Genomic DNA, 15,817 nt, shown 5'->3' on the forward strand with positions numbered 1-15,817 from the left:
AAGCAGGATCTCCTGCTTTCTAGCGAATATTTCTAGCGAATATAAATTATGCAGCACAACATTGTCCAAAAGCTGATCGTCGGAACTATTGTTAGTTAAAAAAAATGCTTTAAAAAGGTTCAATGATCAATTGTGCGACAATCAGCTGTTCCACATGATTTCTAGAGAATATAAATCATGCAGCACAGCTGATTATCCTGCACAACTTGCCCAAACCAGTAGTAAAAAGATGCTTTAAAAAGTTTCGACGATCAGCTGTTCTACGCGATTTCTAGTGAATATAAATTGCACAGCTGATCATTTGAATTACCAGTTCGCCCAACCTGGTAGCATTTTTAACTACCGGTTTGGGGCAAACCACCCCAAACTGGTAGCATTTCACCCCTATGGGGGTGGGGCAATCCTCGGAACTTCAAATCTAAGAAACCGGTCATAAGTCGAAGACTACCTGTCAAAAAAAGAGCTTGTTGCATTTTGATTTTAATTTTTTCCTCCCTCTTGTTTTAAAGATGCGCCAATATTTATTTCTCAACCTCATTTCCTAAACGCTGATCCGGCTTTATTGGACACGGTAGACGGTTTGCATCCGAATGAAAAGGATCACGATCTGTTTGTCGATATCCACCCAGTGAGTTTGCCATTTAATCACCAATTGGTGGTTTACGGCTGTTAATCAGGGCGATGATTGCCGGTTCCAAATGTTTTATCAATCCTTTTGCTCAAAACAGGACAGGCAGGTACAATTCCGGTGAGGTTCCCTGCCCATTTCTTTCAACTTGATTAGCCCTGTTTACATTTTAAGGTTTGATGAATCTGAAAAGAATTATTATTTTTAAAAAGAGGGGGCTGATTTCCACATTGTGGGTGGAAATTATTTTAATACTAGCTTTGTCATTTTGGAAAACATCCCTTTCTTGAAAGTCTAGAAGCATCACTTTGGTTTTTATTATGATAATGGTCACCATTGTTTTTTTTTTCATATTTGCAATTGCTGCCTTATATTTCCTTTTTAAAAATTCATTGTTGTGCATTGCCCACAGTCAGCTTCGGTGAGCAGCCTGGTATAAATTTGATTAAATAAATACTTCAAATGCTAATAGGCAGGAACTTGCCTTTGCATTTGTATTCTAAAAGAAAATAGCTTGAGGGACTAGTCGTATCTTTGCATGCAAATTTAAACAACAAAACATTTATTTGCTCCACCTATTCTTGCCTTTGTTTTCGAAACTGAACAGCTAATTTAAAAGATCCTTCCCTACCAGGTCATAAACAGTTTTTAAGTGGTGGCTAAAGGTCAGTTAGGGATGTGGTGGCTCAGTGGCTAAGATGCTGAGCTTGTTGATCGGCAGTTCAACAGTTTGAACCCCTAGCGCCATGTACCAGAGTGAGCTTCTGTTACTTGTCCCAGCTTCTGCCAACCTAGCAGTCCGAAAGCGCATAAAAAATGCAAGTTCCGCGCGCCTTTGGTGTTTAGTCATACTGGCCACATGACCACGGAGACGTCTTCGGACAACACTGGTTCTTCTGCTTTGAAACGTAGATGAGCACCACCCCCTAGAGTCAGGAACGACTAGTAAAGATGTGCGAGGGGAACCTTTACCTTTTAAGGTCAGCTAAAGTTTTCAATGGACTTTGGGGTGCAATTGGAGAAACCCAGGGAAATCTTTGTCGGCAATAAATAGTCTTTGCAATTGTTCTTGATTTGTGATTATTATTACTATTTCTTTTTAAAGATTGCTTGGCAATTGCAAGACTGAGTGACTAAATGATTAAATGAATACATTTTGTGGCTGCAAGAAGCACACAAATCAAGTTTGTTTCTCTGGATAAATTGGCCAAAAGAGGCTTGTAGAAAAAATGGAATCCTTACTTAGAGAGCCTCGTGATTAAAATCTGTGCGTAGGGATTTGGCTGTGAGAAAAGACCCTTGTGTGTTATAGAATAGAGAAGAATGAAGCTGGAAGGGTCCTGGGAGGTCTTCTAGTCCAGCCCCCTGCTCAATCATGAGACCCTATACCATTTCAGACAGGTGACTTTCCAAACTCTTCTTAAAAACCTCCAGTGATGGAGCCCCCGTGATTTCTGGAGGCAACTTCTGTTCCACTGGTGAATTCTTGTTCCACTGGTGAAGCTTCTCCTTAATTCCAGGTTGCTTCTCTCTTTGATTAATTTCCATCCGTTGTTTCTTGTTTCTTGCCTTCTGTGATTTTATATTCAGACACCGACAAACAGCAACTGCTTCTCAATTCATTTTTATTTATTATTATTATTATTATTATTATTATTATTATTATTAATAATAATAATAATTATTAAGAAAACTAAGATCATGGCATCCATCCCTCTCAACTCCTGGCAAATAGATGGGGAAGAAAGGGAGGTAGTGACAGGTTTTATTTTCTTGGGCTCCAAGATCACCTCAGATGGGGACTGCAGCCAAGAAATTAAGAGACTCTTGCTCCTGGGGAGGAAAGCTATGACAAATCTAGACAGCATCCTAAAAAGCAGAGACATCACCCTGCCAACAAAAGGGTGTATCGTCAAGGCTTTGGTTTTCCCAGTTGCAATGGATGGCTGTGAAGGTTGGACCATAAGGAAGGCTGAGCGCCAAAGAATGGAGGCCTTTGAACTCTGGTGCTGGAGAAGACTCCTGCATTGAGTCCCTTGGACTGCAAGGCCATCCAACCGGTCAGTCCTAGAGGAGATCCATTCTGACTGCTCTTTAGACGGGCAGATCCTGAAGAGGAAACTCAAAGACTTTGGCCACCTAATGAGAAGGAAGGACTCCCTGGAGAAGAGCCCAATGCTGGGAACAATGGAGGGCAAAAGAAGAAGGGGATGACAGAGAATGAGGTGGCTGAAGCAGTCGGCGTGAGCTTGAATAGACTCCAGGGGATTGTAGAGGACAGGAAGGCCTGCAGGAACATTGTCCATGGGGTCGCAATGGGTCGGACACGACTTCGCAACTAATAGCAAAACAACAACAACGAGTGCTGCAACCCATGCAAATGGGATTCCTTTGGAGACATTCTGAGCTTTGCCCTAGATCACAGAATTATTTCTGAAATGCAGAATCTAGAAAGGATGGGAAGGATGTTTCCTTCTTTTTGAGAACCTCTTCCTTGGAACTGGGGCACCACCTCTGCTTCCTCCTTCCTCTTCTTCACCTTTTCCTTCTCTTTCTCCTCCTCCTCCTGCTCTTCCTCATTCATATTTCTTCCTGTTCGTCTCCTTCCCTTTCTCCTTCTTCCCCTGCCTTTTTTCTTTCTTCTCTTTCTCCTTCCTCTTCTTCACCTTCCTCACTGACTTTTTCTCCTTTACCCCTTTCTTCCTCTTCTTTTTTCTTCTCATACTTCTTCCATTCTTCTCCTTGCTCTCCCCTTCCTCCCTCTTCTTCTTCCTCTTCTCTTTCTCCTCCCATCTTTGTTCTCCTTCCACTTCTCCTTCCTCTCCTCCTCCTCCTTCTATCCTTCTTCTTCTCCCCACTTCCTCCAATCTTTCTTCTCCCTCCCTCCTCTTTCCTCTTTCTTCCATCCTTCTCCTCTTCTTCTCCCCTCCTCTTCCTCCTATCTTTCTTGTCCTTCCTCTTCTCCTCCTCCTTCCTTTCCTCCTCCTCCTTCCTCTTCTCCCTCCTCTTCTCCTCTTTCTTCCATCCTTCTCCTCTTTCCTCTTCTCCCCTTCTCTTCCTCCTCCTTCTTCTCCTTCCTCTCCTCCTCTTCCTTCCATCTTTCTCCTTCCTCCTCGTGTCTTCTCCTCCTCCCATCCATGGTCATAAGTCTGAAAAGCAGTCCTAAGTTACGTTCATTCCCAGTGCCGTTACGACTTTCAACGGGTCACTAAACAATCTGTTGTAAGTCGAGGATTGCCTATATCCCGGCAGCTTCCTGGATAAAACGAACGGCGGTTTTGTTCCTGCTGTGGACGCGCCCATTTTGTTGAAGTGCGTGCAGATCCGTGCATGCCAAATTGTGGGGTGATTTGGGTCCGTTTTGTTCCCCGTGGCTGGATTACATTCCTTGGACGAATTGTTTTTGGGGGGAGGGCTGAGATTTTGTCAAATACAAGGCATTTGCTTAGAGAGGCTTTGGACTCCTCGCCAAAGGGGGGAGAAAAATCAATGGGATCTTTGTAACCCAAAGAACTAAATCTGTTTCTTCTTTTTCTGCAGCTGACGGGGATTCCCATGAACTGTTCGGTCAAAATACAACTGAATCTTTTCATCAAACACGTCTCGGGCATCTGGTAGGTTGTGGGCCAAGCAAGGGAGAGACGGGCCTTTGGGTTTCTTTGGCTCTTCTGGGAAGCCTCTTCGTCCCTCGCCAGGGAGCTGGGCAGCCAAGACGGAGGAACAAAGCCCCTCACAGAGCCCCCCCCCCCCCCGGGCTCAGGCTGGGCAAAGGAGGCGGGCTGGGGATTTTAAAATGAGTCTCCTCTCTTCCTTTGTCCAGGCAAACCGGACAGATTAAGCCCGTGGTTTTGCCCCTGATTTGGTTTTCCGAGGTAAGTATGAGTCTGGCTGCATGCATGCATGCATGCATACAGACAGACAGACAGACAGACAGACAGACAGACAGAAAGACAGACATAGAGATAGGGAGGGAAAGAAAGAGGGGGGAGAGGGGAGAACACCTTCTGGGAAGGGTGAATATAGTTTACATTAACTTTCAATCAGGTTAACCTCCCTCCCTCTCTCCCTCTCTTTCTTTCTTTCCTTCCTTCCTTTGTTCCTCCCTCCCTTCCTTCCTCCCTCTTTTCCTCCCTCCCTCTTTTCCTCCATGTCTATCTCCTTCCTCCCTCCCTCTTTTTCCTTCCTTCCCCTGCCTTCCTCCCTCTCTTTCTTCCTCTTTTCCTCCTTGTCTATCTCCTTCCTCCCTCCCTCCCTCCCTCCCTCCCTCCCTTCCCCTCCCTCCATCCCTCCCTTTTTTCTTCCTTCCTTCTTGCCTGCCTGCCTTCCTTCCCCTCCCTCCCTCCCTTCCTCCCTCTTTTCCTCCCCCCTCTTTTCCTCCATGTCTATCTCCTTCCTCCCTCCCTTCCCCTCGCTCTTTTTCCTTCCTTCCCCTTCTTTCCTCCCTCTCTTCCTTCCTCTTTTCCTTCCTGTTTATCTCCTTCCTCCCTCCCTCTCTCCCATCCCCTCCCTACCTCCCCCCTCTTTTTCCTTCCTTCCCCTCTCTCCCTCTAATCCTTCCTCCCTCTTTTCCTCCCTCCCTCTGCCCCTCCCTTTCTTTATCCAAATCTTCATTACTTCAATTTGCTAACCTTGCGCAATATGACAAATTGTCCTTTAGCCAAGAACGAGATGAGATGGACAAGGGAATGGGGGGGGGAGGGAGGGAGATGCACCTGGACTGCAAAGCCCAAAAGGATCCCTCACCACTCTTAAGCTAAACCCTGGAAAGCAAGTTGGATGTTGATTGTTTCATTCCCTTGGATTCAACCATCTTCTCCCACACGGCTAGGAATCTTGCCTCTTGCAGGCAAATAAAATCTTGCGAGGCAGTAAAAACACTCACTGATTGTTTCTTTGTCCTGAACAGAGTGGGGAGATAGTAGGAGATGTTTTGGACGACTACTACACCCATCTAATAACCATCCCTTCATTGCTGGAATACCTGAAGTTCTGCCTCATGGGCTTAGGAGGACTTCTGCTTTTGGCAGCTGGCTTAGTTGGGCTCAGGACCAAGGTAGGCCACGAATGACCTTAGCTCTGCCGCTCTCCTTCCCTATAACATTGGGGGGGGGGTTGGTCTTTCTTCCTCCTTCTGACCCTCCCTGCTGTCAGTCAGCCGATTACTTCCCTCTTCGTCCAAATGCTACTCTTGTTTTCTTCTTCAGTTTGCACAGAAAACTTTTTTTAAAACAAACAAGAAACTTGGAGCCGGCATCAGCAAAACTGGATAACGTGACTCTTCCTGGAACTTCTCCTTTAGAGGTTTCAGCGAGTTGGTGATAGTTCTCTTTCGTTCCCCTCCTACCTAGAGTTGGCTTCCTACAGGCTGGGTATTCCGTCCTCCTTCTGGGCCTGCCCAGTTTGAGCTGCCATTTCTTTCTCTTTGAGAAGAGATACAGATTAACAGAGTTGGAAGGGACCTTGTAGGTCATCTAGTCTGACCCCTCCGCCCAAGCAGGAGACCCTACACCATTTCTGACCAATGGGAGTCTTGAACGCCTCCAGTGATGAAATTCCCACAAGTTCTGAAGGCAAGTTGTTTCATTCAATATAGAATAACAGAGTTGGAAGAGACCTTGTAGGGCATCTAGCCCAACCCCCTGCCCAAGCAGGAGGCCCTACACCATTCAGGACAGATGGCAGTCCAGTCTCTTCTTGAAAGCCTCCAGTGATGAAGCCCCCATAACTTCTGAAGGCAACTTCTGTTCCATGGGTTGATTGCTCTCACTGTCAGAAAGTTCCTCCTTATTCCCAGGTTGAATCTCTCCTTGGTCAGTTTCCATCCATTACTCCTTGTCTGGCCTTCCGGTGCTTTGGAAAATAGCTTGAACCCCCTCCTCTCTGTGGCAGCCCCTCAAATATCCTGTCTATCCTGTCTCCCCTGGTCCTTCTCTTCCTTAGACCAGCCATGCCCAGTTCCTGCAACCGTTCATCGCATGTTTTAGTCTCCAGTCCCCTCACCATCCTGGTTGCTCTTCTCTGCACTCTTTCTAGAGTCTCTTTTTTATAATGTGGTGACCAAAACTGGATGCAGAAGTCTAGGTGTGGTCTTACTAAGGCTTTATAGAGTGGTATTAGCACCTCCCCCTTGATCTTGATTGTATCCGTCTGTTAATGCAATTTAGGATTGCATTGGTTTTTTTTGGCTGCTGCCACACACTACTGGCTCATGGTCCAGGCCAAGGAGAAAACTTCATTCTTAAAGTTCAACATCCAACCTCAATTTTTTTACCTTTCCATAATAGTATAAAGTAGCCGTTTCTATAAAACAACAATTCAATCTAATCAGTAAAACCCAAAATCGATTTAAGCCAATGGCTCAGTGGCTAAGGCGCTGAGCTTTGTCGATCAGAAAGGTCAGCAGTTTGCCGGTTCGAATCCCTAGCGCCGCGTAATGGAGGGAGCTCCTGTGACTTGTCCCAGCTTTTGCCAACCTAGCAGTTCAAAAGCACGTAAAAAATGCAAGTAGAAAAATAGGAACCACCTTTGGTGGGAAGGAAACAGTGTTCCATGTGCCTTCGGTGTTCAGTTATGCCGGCTACATGACCACGGAGGCACCTTCGGACAGCGCTGGCTCTTCGGCTTTGAAACAGAGATGAGCACCGCCCCCTAGAGTCGGGAATGACCAGCACATATGTGCGAGGGAAACCTTTACCTTTTAAAAGAAGAAGATTAAAGCTTTAGGAGGTTTCCTGCAGGTTTCCAGCCATTTCTCCACTGGATGAGAAGTTAAAAAGCAAAGCAAAACTTTCTAAACCTTATTATCTTCTGTGTTCACATTGGACATGTTTACTTCCTCAACAGACGTTGAATCTTTCCCAGCAAAAGGATCGGTCGGTTGCCATACAGATTCCACCTAGATCTGACATTAATTATGGGTATCATGGTCCTTTGGTAAGCGATCCTTCAGTGGATCACGTTGAAAAAAATAGATGTCTAGCAGATAATCTTTCCCTTCTGATGTCTCTCACATTTCCCTAACTCCTCTCTTGAATGTTACAGGAATCTTTTCACAATACTAAGCAACTGTTTGTCATTGTTAATTGTGTGTGTTTGTGTAACCTTTGTTCTTTTTTGTAGCATGGCTTTCAGCCCAGCCGCCCGGGGCTCAAAAGATTGAAAATATGTTGCAAACATCCCCCACCCCCATCTAACGATAACTTGCTTCTTAATCGCTTTTAAATCATATTTAAAATGATAAAACCTAAATGTTTAAATGTGCTTAATTTAGGACAAACAACTGACCTCTTAAAGTTAATTTAAAAAGAACATAACCTAACCAATAAATCCGTTAAACCACATCTTCCTTCTTTCCTTTCAATCAAGTAACATAAATGTCCTTCTAAAACTAATCTAAACTGTTTTAAACCAGGCTAATTATTTTCTAGGGGAAAAGCTTTTTATTTTGGCGTAGTAATAAAAACTCAGGACCTAGAGGGGCAATCCCTGCCTCCAGGAAAAAAGCCACCTTGCAATGGATGGAGATGAAATAGTAGGCGGAGATCTGGGGAAAAAAGCAAACAAAAAACAAAAGGTAACGTCCAATTCGCGGTTTTAACCACAAAAATGTAGCTTGACTCACTTTTAAAACCTCTTCGGGTTTTAAAATGGCTGCTGGAATGGCTCGCTGCTTTAAAAAAACATTCCGTCTTCGTGGTGGCTAATCTTAGCCAACAGCTTCTGCTTTTTAATACGCCCACCCCCTAACTTTATCATCGCCCCACTCATATAATAACCCACTTAATCCGCTGTGACTTCTCCCCACCCCACCCTGCCACGTCTTTTGATAGAGGCCAATGGAAATATTGGAAGATCCGATCCGCCTCTGGAGTTCATTGCTTCGCTAAGCCTCGGATGGCGTAACTTCTTGGGAACTGACTAACCTTCAGTTGAATCCCTTTCTAAAAAAAATAGTCTATGAAATTTTGTACGATGGGTATCAGTCAAGCTGAAGGCCCCCCAACTCTTGGCCTTCAGAGACCTCTGGGTGACTTTCCCTGAGCAGGAAGAAGGAACTGTTGTGGCCCACTAGTGGCGAGCAGAGCTGGCAGCAGATTCGGACAATGAGGAGGTTGGGGAGGAAGATGGGCCAGTCCTGAAGGCTGGGAAGGCTCTGATGAGGACTCTGTATTGGAGCCAGAGAGGGGGACAGAGCCGTATGCCAGTTATCAGCTGCCTTCGGAGTCAGACATCAGTGGGGCAGAAGAACAGCTGGAGCCTGTTCCCAGTGTGCGCATGCATAGAGTTGCCAGATGAAGGGAACAGCTAAAGAACAGGGGTCGACATGGGAGCAAGGCCACAAGTGAACGGTGAATGGCCCCTCCCAGAGGAAATAAAAGAGGAGCGAAAGGGAGTGGAGTTTGCAGGAGACAATTAGTTCGCTTCATTGGTTCATGACTCTCCGAGATTCCTTGACAAGCTTTGCAGATATCAGTCTGTTAGATAAGGTCTGTGACTGTAAATCCTCCCTTGAAACACTTTGCTGGCTGTGAATGAATTTACAGTAAATTTACAGAATTTACTGTAAATTAATAAAAGGGGTTTTTGTCGGGACAAGGAATTTGCTTCATGCTCTCGGGAAGCCTTGGTCAGAACAGGAAGAGATAGAAAATCCTCGATTTACAACTATTCCAAGTTACCAGTGGCCTTTCCCGAAGCTGCTCAGATTCGTAGTTCTGACAGTCCCATTTTCACCTTTTGGTTGCTTGGTAACAAGCCTGCATTTTCAGCTAATTGCAGCATCCCGCCATCATGTGACCAAGATTTACAATGTTTTGTGAGATGGTTACCAGCTGGCAAAAGCAAAAACCCACATCCATTTCAGATGAGGTTTGCTTAATTGTTGATGGCCACTGGAAAAAAGGTTGTAAAATCAGTAAATCACTTAATGGCCAGTATGACTTAGGATGGTATTTCTGGGCTCAGTTATGGCTGTAAATGGAGGATTGATTTACAATACAATACAATAGCAGAGTTAGAAGGGACCTTGGAGGTCTTCTAGTCCAACCCTCTGCCTAGCAGGAAACCCTATACCGTTTCAGACAAATGGCTATCCAACATCTTCTTAAAGACTTCCAGTGTTGGGGCATTCACAACTTCTGGAGGCAACTTCTGTCTATTGATTAATTGTTCTAACTGTCAGGAAATTTCTCCTCAGTTCTAAGTTGCTTCTCTCCTTGATTAGTGTCCACCCATTACTTCTTGTCCTGTCCTCAGGTGCCTTGGAAAATAGTTTGACTCCCTCTTCTTTGTGGCAACCCCTGAGATATTGGAACACTGCTATCATGTCTCCCCTAGTTCTTCTTTTCATCAAACTAGATATGCCCAGTTCCTGCAACTGTTCTTCATATGTTTTAGTCTCCAGTCCCCTAATCATCTTTGCTGCTCTTCTCTGCACTCTTTCTAGACCTGTGTTTCTGAACCTTGGCCACTTGAAGATGTCCGGACTTCAACTCCCAGAATTCCCCAACCAGTGAATGCTGGCTGGGGAATTCTGGGAGTTGAAGTCCGGACATCTTCAAGTAGCCAAGGTTGAGAAACACTGTCTAGAGTCTCCACATCTTTTCTACATCGTGGTGATCAAAACTGAATGCAGTATTCCAAGTGTGGCCTTACCAAGGCCTTATAAAGTGGTATTAACACTTCACTTGATCTTGATTCTATCCCTCTGTTTGTGCAGCCTAGAATTGTGTTGGCTCTTTTGGCAGCTGCTGCCCCCTGCTGGCTCATATTTAAATAGTTGTCCATTAGGACTCCAAGATCCCTTTCACAGTTACTACTGTTGAGCAAGGTACCACCTATACTCTACCTGTGCATTTCGTTTTTGTTGCCTAAATGTAGAACCTTACTCTTTTCACCATTGAATTTCATTTTATTAGATAGTGCCCAATGTTCAAGTTTGTCAAGATCCTTCTGTATCTTCAGCCTGTCTTCTGGAGTGTTGGCTATTCCTGCCAGCTTGGTGTCATCTGCAAATTTGATGAGTTCCCCATTTATTCCCTCATCCAAATCATTGAGGAAGATGTTGAAGAGTATTGGGCCTAAAGCAGAGCATTGGGGTACTTCACTGCATACTTCCCTCCATTGCTTGTACTCCCTTAAATGTAGCATCTGGAATAATCTTGTGGCACGGAGTTGAACAGGATTCCAGAAATTGCAAAGAAGCATTGTGCTTTAGCCAGAGTCTTTTGCCTGGGGAGGGCTGCTCATCTTCAGAATGGAAACCCACCAGGCAGGTTGGCCACCCAGAAGGATCCTTGGTGTTCTCTGAGCTTGGTTGTTGAACTAGTACTGATCATGCTACCTAGCTGGATGATGAAATGTCTACAAGTAAACAACCAATCTCAGAGAGCACCGAGGGCCCCACAGTAGTCCGCCTTATCTTCCTCCTCATCTTCCTCCTCCTGCGTTGATGATGTTACCCAGCAGGGTTATGAAACGTCTGCAAGAAAACAACCAAGCCCAGAAAGCATCAAGAATCCCTCATTTCACCCAAATGTTCTCCTTTATGGAGCCATGATGGCGCAGTGGTGAGAATGTGGTACAGCAGGCTAATTCTTCCCACTGCTACCAGTTCGATCCTGACCGGCTCAAGATTGACTCAGCCTTCTGTCCTTCTTAGATCGGTAAAATGAGGACCCGGATTGTTGTGGGCAAGAGGCTGACTCTGTAAACCGCTTAGAGAGGGATGGAAAGCACTGCCAAGCAGTACAAAAGCCCAAGGGCGATTGCTATTGCTTTATTAACAATCCAGAAATTTGCTAGATCAAGAAAATGAGAGAGAGAGATTTTTAAATGTTGCTCCACTTGGCATGTTTCTTAAGCCCGTGAGAGCAAAGGACCCATTGCTGTGGGTTCACTACCTTATTCAAAAGAACCCTGAATCAGAGATTGTTGACATTCCCCAGAAAAGAAACCAGGAAAGGAAAGATTGGGAGAGCCATGACGTTGGCTGCTTGGCCAAAGTGCAGCCTCAGTGCTTGCCTCTTTGCCATGTTTCCCTAAGCAGGAAATAAACTCTGGCTTCCTCTTTAGATGATCAATATTGATATAACCGTAAAGTAGTGATTCATGGACGCAAACCAGATTCAAACCATGGCCTGCTTGACTCCAATCGAATACCTTGACCGTAATTAAACAAACTGGATTTGGTTCGATTTATTTCATTAAACAACAGGTGGAGGAGGTGAGGTTCAGGCCCATCACGTTAATCCAGGGGTAGGATTCAGCCGGTTTGTACCGGTTCGGGTGAACTAGATGTTAATTTTGCAATCTGCCCACCCCACCCTCCCAGGAGTCTCCATGCGGCTCATTCATCATGCCAGGGCTGGCAGGGCTTGTGCGGAAGCTCTGGGAGGGCAAAAAATAGGCCGCCTGGAAGTCCAGAAATGGGCCTGTTTCCAGCCTCCGGAGCCTGCCTCCAGAGGCTCAAAGGAAGCCTCCGTAGTGAGGGAAGGGTGAAAATGCTCCCCCCCCCCACGGATGGTGGTGCAGGAGGTCAGGTAGGCCATTCCCACCATGGCCACACCCACCCAGCAACCGGGCAGAGAATCAGTTGCTAACATTTTTGAATCTTACCCCTGTTTAAATCCTCTCCTCCAATCCAGAGACTGTGCAGAGAGTTTGATGTTGCAGTTTTTAACCATGATGGGAGACGATCTCGGTTTGTTCCATTCTCTCTGAAAGACACCAGGTTGGGCTAAACCACAGGATTCAGTTGCAGGGGAACCAGGCCAGCCTCCATTCTGTCTGAAAAGGATGAGAGGTCAGAGCGGGAAGTTGGCTCAGCTGAGGAATCAACACAACCTCACCTATTTCAGGATCTGCGCACTGCATGTTGTGGCCCGCCAGCAGCCAGCAAAGCTGCAGTAGAGTCGGGCAGTGAAGAGGTTGGGGAGGAGCATGGGCCACTCCTGGATGCTGGGGAAGGCTTGGACGAGGGTTCTGGGTGGGAGACAGAGACAGGGCCGAGGCTGTCTGGCAATGATCAGATGCCAACAAAGCTAGACAGCATTGAGGTAGAGGAACAGCTGGAGCCTGTTCCCAGTGTGCGCATGCATAGAGCTGCCAGAAAAAAAGAACAGCTCAGAAACCAGGGTTGACTTGGGAGTAAAATCACAGGTGGAAGGGGATTGGCCCCTCCCTTAGGAAATAAAAGAGGAGCGAAAATGGGGGTGCTTTTGCAGGAAACAATTTGTTCGGTCATTAGATTCATTTCAGGAGTGTGAAGATCTGTCTGTGAATCTCAGAGACTCTGTGCCCAGTCTTTCCTTGCACAGCCCCTCATTTGGGAAATATTTACATGGCAGCTTTCCAAGATAGATAAGGTCTGTGGTCATAAATATTCCTTTGAAAGACTGTTTACCAGGCCTTGCTGAATGTGAATGAGAGGAATTCACGTTTGTTTAATAAAAGGGGTTTTGTCGGGACCAGGACTCTGCCTCGTGCTTTTTAGGGAAGCCTAGTTCAGAACATGGCACATTCTAACTAACATCTGTCTTCTTTTCAGAGAAAGGCGGCGACAAGGACTTTGCAAACTCCCAATCCTCTGGAAGCCACGGAAACAAGCCCACTTCTGCAGGAGGACCCAACAATCACAGCTCATGATAGCAGTAATACCTGATATTACTGATATTACTACTAGCCTCAGCTCCTCCTTGCGAAGGATATCTCAAGATCTTTCTTCATCGAGCCTGCTTACTCGCAGAGGGGAGGGGAACGAAAGGGAACCGATGGGGAGTGAAAGGGAACTGATGACTTACAAGACTGTGTGGCCTATGAGAAGGCATCGGGGACCCCCTTCCCCAAGCAGACAGCTTACTCCAGGTTGTCTTTTTCTCATGCCAAGAGTTGAAGGACCTCAATGGCAACATTGGAGTTGGAGGACTGATGGAGAAGCCTTGAAGTGGCCAAACAAAGACTGCAATCCCCCCTCCTCCCCCCTTTGCTGGATCATTTCCAGCTTCTCCTCCCCAGAAAGTCCTTTGATCCTTCTTAAAGGGGAATCACCCACCCTCGTCAGCCTTACCGTATAAAACAGACAGCACCACACAACCACACCGAGTTAATTCTTTCTTGTCAGGCTACATCAACACAACCTTGCAAGTCTGAAAGCACAATTCTCCCTCCTTTGCACCCTGAGAAATTTGGGAGGACCCCTTCTGAGCATCTTTCTCCCGCATCTGTGGGCTAAGCAGGCTAATGATCTAACTTTTCCCTTGGGTGGCATCTTCCCAAGCGCCCGGAAAAGGGGGAGGTTAAGGCAAGTTCAAATGAGCATAAGGATTTATTGCAAGCTTAAGCTCTCTACAAGAATCTGAGCTACTAACAGTCAAGGGGAAGTTAAGAAAGGAATTCAAGACAGGCTGGACTTACATCTCTTTTGGGCAAGCAGGGACTCATGACTGATGACGTGTTTGCCCCCTCTCCCTCAGATTCAGCCTGGTCATCTATACATCTTTTATCGCTACATCTTTCCCACATACTATTACAGCCGTCCCCTTTACAGGATGAGAAACTAGGGAGGGTTCCTTATAAATCCTCATCTTCCACCTGTTATGCAGCTGAGGGCTCAGCAGTCTCTTATTTGACCATCCCCTTGGCAGTGTCTCTTGGCCCTGTCTTTCAAGGCCTTTCCCACATGCCATAATAGCTACATGGTTTACAGCCTGAGAAACTAGGGAGGGTTCCTTATAAATCCTCATCCTCCACCCGTTATGCAGCTGAGAGCTCAGCAGTCCCTTATCTGACCACCCCCTTGGCAGCCTCTCTGGGTCCTTTTCTCGCAAGGCCATTCTACCTATGGGGCCGTTCACGGAGCTGTCTGATTGTTGTGTCTGTAAAAGATCCTTTTAATTGTAGCCTCCCTCCCTTTTTGACGCGAGCGCTTCTTCGTGCACAGCTGCACAAACAGTCGTTCAATTCTGGCTCCGCGCAGCACCCGAAGACAAAAATCAAGTGCAAATTTGTGGATGCAGATGATCCGTTCCTGGTTGGTCTGGGCCTGGAAACCTATCTTAGCTTTCACCGACAATCTATCAGTATTTATAAACACCAGCAAAACATTCAGACAGACCAGCTAGAAATAGACATTGGGGCAGGGGGGGGGTGTATGCATGTGTGTGTGTGTCTTTGCCCAGGGAACAAACATTTTTGTTGTGAAACCCATGAATCTCCTTCCAGGGGAGACCTCGGCACCCCCAAAGTTCTATTCTGCCTTTTTCAGCAAGCACCTCCTCTTTTTTTTTTTTAAAAAAAAGAAGAAAATAATTTTATTCACCTTTTTAAAAAAAACATAACAAAGACTAATACAGCGTAAACTAGTAAAACAAACCTTTAGAAGGTGCAGAAAAAGAAAAACGATGACAGAAAGGCAACGAAGAGAATAATAAAAATAAATCAAGTTTCCACCTTCATCGCACTGAAGACCAGCTAATATAAAGTAACTTTTCACCTCTTTTAAAATTGCAAATAAATTAAAATGAAACCACCTCCACTTAGTCTGAGTTTTATCTATGTGCAATCCAGAAATGGTCATCCTTGCAGCAAAAAGTCCATGAGGAGTTACCAGAAATCTCAAAATATACAGCTAGTCCCCGATTTATGACTGGTCCTCACACTTACGTCACTAGCAGCCATCCCCACAGTCATGTGATCAACATTTGGACACTTGGCAACACTTGGCATAGATGTATAACAGTTTCACTTAACAACATGGCACATTAGTGGTCAAATTGCTTAGCAACGAAAATTCTGGTCCCAATAGTGGAGAGAGAGAGAAAGAGAGAAAAGAGAGAGGAGGAAGAGGTGAGAGATAGAGAAGGAAAAGAGAAAAGAAGAGAGGACAGTAGGGAGAGAGAAGAGAGAAAGAGGAGAGAAAGGAGGGAGAGAAGTGAGAGAGGGAATTGAGGAGGGAGAGAAGTGAGAGAGGGAAGAGAGGAGGGAGAGGAAAGAAAGCAGGGAGAGGAGTGAAAGAAAAGAGGGAGGAGAAGAGAAAGGAAGAGGTGAGAAAGAAGGAAAAGAAAGGGAGAGAAGAGAAGGAAGTGAAAGGGAGAGAAAAGAGAAATGAGAGGAGAGAAAAGAGAACAAGAGAGAAATGGAGAGAAGTGAAAGAAATGAGAGGGAGAAGAGAGGAGGGAGAGAGAAGTGAGA

General features: G+C 45.7%; 1 protein-coding gene across 4 annotated transcripts in view; it reads left to right on the forward strand.

Annotated features, from left to right (window-relative positions):
• Positions 1-15,157, forward strand: part of SCARB1 (scavenger receptor class B member 1) — a 69,358-nt gene extending 54,201 nt beyond the window's left edge. Inside the window, exons 8-14 of one of the 4 annotated variants that reach the window (XM_087705822.1) lie at positions 510-628; positions 4,169-4,242; positions 4,449-4,500; positions 5,535-5,681; positions 7,472-7,561; positions 8,056-8,201; positions 13,176-15,157. In XM_087705822.1, the coding sequence (XP_087561948.1) occupies positions 510-628; positions 4,169-4,242; positions 4,449-4,500; positions 5,535-5,681; positions 7,472-7,561; positions 8,056-8,160 (587 nt within the window). In that variant the 3' untranslated portion in view covers positions 8,161-8,201; positions 13,176-15,157. The remainder of the gene's footprint in view (positions 1-509; positions 629-4,168; positions 4,243-4,448; positions 4,501-5,534; positions 5,682-7,471; positions 7,562-8,055; positions 8,202-13,175) is intronic. The other 3 variants (XM_087705824.1, XM_087705821.1, XM_087705823.1) reach the window with 3 other exon arrangements.
• Positions 15,158-15,817: the final 660 nt, after the last annotated feature.

The sequence above is a fragment of the Thamnophis sirtalis genome, unplaced genomic scaffold (assembly GCF_051295495.1).
Source record: "Thamnophis sirtalis isolate CommonGarterSnake01/CBP01778 unplaced genomic scaffold, rThaSir2_p1.2 scaffold_2, whole genome shotgun sequence".
Lineage (NCBI taxonomy): Eukaryota > Metazoa > Chordata > Lepidosauria > Squamata > Natricidae > Thamnophis > Thamnophis sirtalis.